The following is a 1665-nucleotide window of genomic DNA, read 5'->3' on the forward strand; positions in this document are numbered from 1 at the left end:
TCGTATTTGATCCAAATTATTAAATAACAATTTTTTTTTGTAGTTTTAACAGTAATTTTTATTCTCATTGATTTTACACTGAAAATGATTACAAATTCAATTCTTACAAACATCTTATACTGCCGCTTTTCAGAACGGTGCCAGCGTATATGTATATATCGCGAGTAACTACTACATACACACATACATATGTGTATATATGCCGAGCTGACGTCGCCCTGCAAGAAGCAACTGGTATCAAATTTTTAGTTTATTAAGAGTAAATAGTTCGGTTTAGAGATGGGCACGGGACTAAATATTTAATCCCGATACCGCTCATCCTGTAATTCAATTTCTAAGTCCCGAACCTGGCCATCCCGACGTTTTACAGGATTGTACCGCCGATCACGAGATCTATCATTAAGAAAAATGCACATGTCTTTCAAATGAATTTTAAAAAATAAAAAATATAATGAAAGATCTAGCATCTTCCGATTATTTTGTTTTGCTGTTCCTTTTCGTTTCAATAAAACATAAAAACGGCATATTTCATACATACATCGATTTTGAGGAAGATTTTCTAAGTTTGCGGTTTTATCGGGAGTGTCAGAATGGAATTTTGTCCCGCCACGCCGGCAAAATTTTTATAGACCTTCTCGATACCGCCCATCCCGACCAATTTGAAATGAGTACCGTGGGTCCCGCGGGTCCCGATATTCCGCGCCTTCTCTAATTCGGATGTAACTGCAAGCAGTCCTTTCAAAACAGTATCGCACTGGGATTAAGTAATGCACCGGAGGAGTATTCCAAATAAATCTTATTCGCAACAGTCCGAATTGACTGAAAATTGTTCACTGGTTTCGAAACAGTCCTAGGTTATGCCATGTTAAATTGGTCAGTTATTTGCATGGAATAGCATCAGTACCCGTCACCCAAATCTAGACTCGTGACTATTTCTAAGCTGGTATAATTTCTTGCAGGGAAGCGCATGTGGAATATGTATACATATATATGTATGTACATATATGAATGGACATAAGTAAATGAACATTAAACTAATAAAAAACAAACAAAGAAAAACTAAACACCTGCAACGAGTCTTCGTTAATAAGGCGGATATTAATTCAAGAAATTTGTAGAAAAATTATAGAATATTGGTTAGTAGTAGTTTAAAGACAAATATATAGTTGTTTTTATACGCTACACTTAAAGCCCACAGTTCCAACCTAAAGTGGGATCATTTAATTGGGTCTGAATTTTCAGTATTAAACTGTATATGCGGAGCGATGGGCCTAATTTAATGGGCAGTTTTTTAATAACATCACTACGCTTAAGTAATAGCAATGAAGTGCCATCAATTTCATGTTCCTTAAAAATGTGGGCTTCTTTTGGGAAATACTTCGCAAAATATGAAGCAACTTGATCAACATTCCAGTCTTTTACATCCGGTACATCAATCGGTTCGTAGGGGCTGTAACGTATAGCCGGAGTAATATTAACGGTCTCATCATGGTTTGGCTTTGGCCTTTTGGAAGCTGTGACGTCAGCAACTTTTTCCTCGCTACTACTACTGGCAGTGTTTCCACTAATTGTACTACTGCTGCTTGTTGTACTACTACCACCGCTTTCCAAGTAGGTAGCATCCGTTTCCGGCCCTCCATTGTCTTGTTTCTGTCCGTTCTCGCC

At 37.4% G+C, this 1665-nt stretch overlaps 1 protein-coding gene across 1 annotated transcript; it reads right to left on the reverse strand.

Annotated features, from left to right (window-relative positions):
• Positions 1-36: 36 nt before the first annotated feature.
• On the reverse strand, positions 37-1662 carry LOC108356423 (atherin-like; the record flags this gene model as incomplete). The annotated part of the gene is made up of 1 exon (XM_017607533.1): positions 37-1662. A coding segment is annotated over one exon (477 nt), but the record flags the coding sequence as incomplete, so codon positions are not given.
• Between the last annotated feature and the right edge of the window lie 3 nt (positions 1663-1665).

The sequence above is a fragment of the Rhagoletis zephyria genome, unplaced genomic scaffold (genome assembly GCF_001687245.7).
Source record: "Rhagoletis zephyria isolate East Lansing unplaced genomic scaffold, Rhagoletis_zephyria_1.1 Rzeph_scaffold_59043, whole genome shotgun sequence".
Classification (NCBI taxonomy): domain Eukaryota; kingdom Metazoa; phylum Arthropoda; class Insecta; order Diptera; family Tephritidae; genus Rhagoletis; species Rhagoletis zephyria.